The 3,214-nt window shown below is 41.1% G+C and overlaps 1 protein-coding gene across 1 annotated transcript; it reads right to left on the bottom strand.

Annotated features, from left to right (window-relative positions):
- Positions 1–416: 416 nt before the first annotated feature.
- On the bottom strand, positions 417–1,709 carry LOC143449978 (uncharacterized). Its single transcript, XM_076950342.1, has 2 exons — positions 1,341–1,709; positions 417–1,037 (listed from the first exon to the last, which is right to left on the bottom strand). The coding sequence occupies exon 2, from the start codon at positions 1,015–1,017 to the stop codon at positions 526–528; it is 492 nt and encodes a 163-aa protein (XP_076806457.1). The 5' UTR covers positions 1,018–1,037; positions 1,341–1,709; the 3' UTR covers positions 417–525.
- Between the last annotated feature and the right edge of the window lie 1,505 nt (positions 1,710–3,214).

The following is a 3,214-nucleotide window of genomic DNA, read 5'->3' as shown; positions in this document are numbered from 1 at the left end:
AACGCTCACAATATTCACGGACATCCGTTTTCCAGCGGGTCCAGTAAAATCGTCTTCAAACTCTTTCAGCTGTTCTATCAACACCCATGTGTCCTCCTCCATGTGATGCGTCATGTAACTCTTTCAGGACTCTCAGACGCATTTCTTTAGTAACCAGTAACTGAAGGCGTTTTTCTTCCAATGTGTAGGGGAGGGTGGGATAAAGCGGACCACCTAAGGCTTAATCGTTACAATTCACTGATTTCACCAAAACATTTGACTTGTTTGTTTTGAGAGTTAACTCTAAGGTATTTCGCTAATTTTTGAAGTGCCCTTTTATTGATTGCTTGCTTTCTTACATAAAATTTTTTTCATTTAAAAGCACCTCCAATAGCAGTCCACTTTACCCCACATGTGTGGGGTAAAGTGGACCACCGTAAGTTTTGAGTAAACAAGGCAATTTGTTCCACATCACAATCAATTTATTTACAAATTGTCATCATAAGCGAAGTAGTTATGAAAGTAATCGCAGTTCACCATCAATTTTTAAAAACATAATTCACAAATAAAGTTGTCATCTTCTTCATTACACCCAGAGCAGGCTTCATGCGCCCATCGCATGCATTTGGAGCACTGGATCCACCCATCATTCTCGGATGATTTGGAATACAATTCGTTGCAGTAAAAGCATTCTGCATCTACGTTGTTATCACTTTCATCGACTGTGTCCTTCTGCTGCATTGATGACCTGGAAACCTTAGCTTTCTTCATAGAACGCTTTTTCGATGAACTTGTTTTACTGCTGTTGCCAGATACCGCGGATTGGTTACGAATCGTTGCAGCCAACTGCTTCTTGTATGGTGAACCGGTTAAAATAGCAGTTGCACCTCTCTTAGACTTCCTCTTTTGGCGAGTGTGAGCTGCTTTCGGCATAGGAAGCACTTCAACAGGACTTATAATTGTGAAACTGGAATTTGCATCTTCAGGAGAGGACGGTTGGGCTACATCTATTGGCTGTGCAGGTAACGATTCAGGCATCTCGAGAAGACCAGCCGCATCTAAGCCAATATTTCTGCCATCACACAAGTCAATGCTAGTTGAACTAACATTAACGGAGTAAGATTCGGTGTTGGTTGGAACAGGATCAATAGGAATATCAGTAACATCCGATGGAGCAACCACTGGTACACTTTACCCCCACCCCTTGGTTACTATTATTTTGACTGTTGGCCAAATTTTGGCTAGTCAGTAAGCGAAATGAACCGATGTAATGCGTACGTGATACAGTAAAACTCCTTTCTACCATTCAACCAAACTTCTACCTTATGCATGTAAAATAAAATCTAAGTTACAAGACATACCTTTCAATAGATCAGAGAGTACAAAAAACGAATTCCGTGCCTTTTCTTGCCTTCTTTTCCACGTAACCTCGAATAATGGCGTGTGCAACCACGTTATGTCATGCTTCACTAAACTTAGTGGTATCCGCGCGGTTAAAAAACTTTATTAAGAAAATAAGAGGGGTGTGCCACTTTACCCCGTTGCTCCGCTTTACACCACCTTCCCCTACAAGCACTGGTGTACTAAAAAAACTCTCCAAACAAAGACCAGTAATGTCGAACCTCACTGCTCAATTTTTTAATTTTCTTAAAAGGGGGTCTTATGCCGGCTCTAATCCAACCTAGTACTACGAAAAGATGTTCGTCGGACTTTTGAGCTTGTGAAATTTGATCAGGAATCCAACCAAAACCCTGACGAAGATCAATACTTAAAACACTTTCCGTCGACGTCTTACCGGTTTTAAAGTTTTCTTCAACTTCAAACGGATACTTGTCAAGATTCAAATTCGACGCTATTAGAATCACTTCTTTTGCTGCTCTGTGGCCTTCTACTAAGTGCGTTATCTGCATTGGAGTGCTTTAATCCAGAGCGATGTATTAATTTAAAATCAAAATCAGCCAATATTTCAAACCAGCGCGCACATTGACCGTATATCTCTTTTGCTGTTCACAGCCACCGTAACGAAGCGTGGTCCGTGCGAAGAAGAAAAGGTGTGCAAAGATAACAACGAAATTTCTGCACCCCAAAAACAATTGCCAGGAGTTCCTTCCTCGTGGTGGAATAATTTTTTTCTGCTTTCGTTTATAGAGACCTATTTGCGTATGAAACTGGGTGCTCATTACCATCTACAATCTGTGACAAAACACAGCCAAGCGAAGAATTTGAAGCATCTGTATCGAGGATGAACTGCTGCGTAAAGTCCGGGTATCTCAATACTGGGCTTGTTACAAATGCATCTTTCAACAAGTTGAATGAGTGTAAACATTTACCATTCCAGCCAAACTGTTTTTGAGACTTCGTCAAATCGTACAGTGGGGCTGCAATTTTGGAAAAATCTCTGACAAACTTGCGATAGTATGATGCAAGTGCCAAAAACTGCCTTACATCCTTTATCGACGAGGGCGCAGGCCAATTGGAAACCGCAGAGATTTTCTCCGGATCGCAGGATACACCATATTTTGAAACCACAAGTAGTATAGTCTTGACACCCTAGGAATCCCATACCCGCGGGTAATTAGGTCATTACGCGAGTAATTAGGTCACTCGCGGGTAATTAGGTCGTTAAGGTTCAGGTCGTTCCATAGCGCCACCACGCGCGAGGTAGATGTACAAGAAAATTGAAAATGTACAAGTGACGTCATAGTTTTCGTTCCTTAGCGCCAACGCGCGGTAAACATGTTGTAGGTTTCTAGAGGAAGGGTGTAAGAAAAGAGAAAAAACATCTTGGGTTTTGTAGATACTCGATATACAAGAAACGAAATGAAAGAATGTATCAGTTACGTTTCAGCGTAAAGCATACAGAATGATTAACCGTATGAATAGCCAATTGGAATCATATGGAAAAAAGCCTAGAGTAAGACCGCGATATTCGTATTTGCACACGCTAACATGACCTGGTTATGAATTACAGCTTGGGTTGAAATAAGCCGGACTTTAGAAATAAAGCATTCGAATGTATTGCAACCAACCCATTCGCATCCAGTTGTGAGAGAAGAATAAATGAAAGCTGGCATCCAGTTGTGATTTGTTTGAGTTAATTACGAATTGCCTATGTTTACGAATATGTCAATACCAAGTATCTGGAAAACTCGTCAAAATGTATGCAAGGCAAGTCCAAACCTGTCTGGTTGAAACAAGTATTTTGGACAGGTCAAAAGGGGAGATTATTGCGCGA

Source organism: Clavelina lepadiformis, chromosome 3 (genome assembly GCF_947623445.1).
Source record: "Clavelina lepadiformis chromosome 3, kaClaLepa1.1, whole genome shotgun sequence".
NCBI classification, from domain to species: domain Eukaryota; kingdom Metazoa; phylum Chordata; class Ascidiacea; order Aplousobranchia; family Clavelinidae; genus Clavelina; species Clavelina lepadiformis.
Note: the sequence above shows the minus strand (reverse complement) of the source record. Positions and strands in the feature narration are given on the sequence as shown.

Excerpts from the sequence above, each read along its gene's own strand:
- LOC143449978 (XM_076950342.1), bottom strand. The coding sequence starts at position 1,017 with ATGCCTGAATCGTTACCTGCACAGCCAATAGATGTAGCCCAACCGTCC.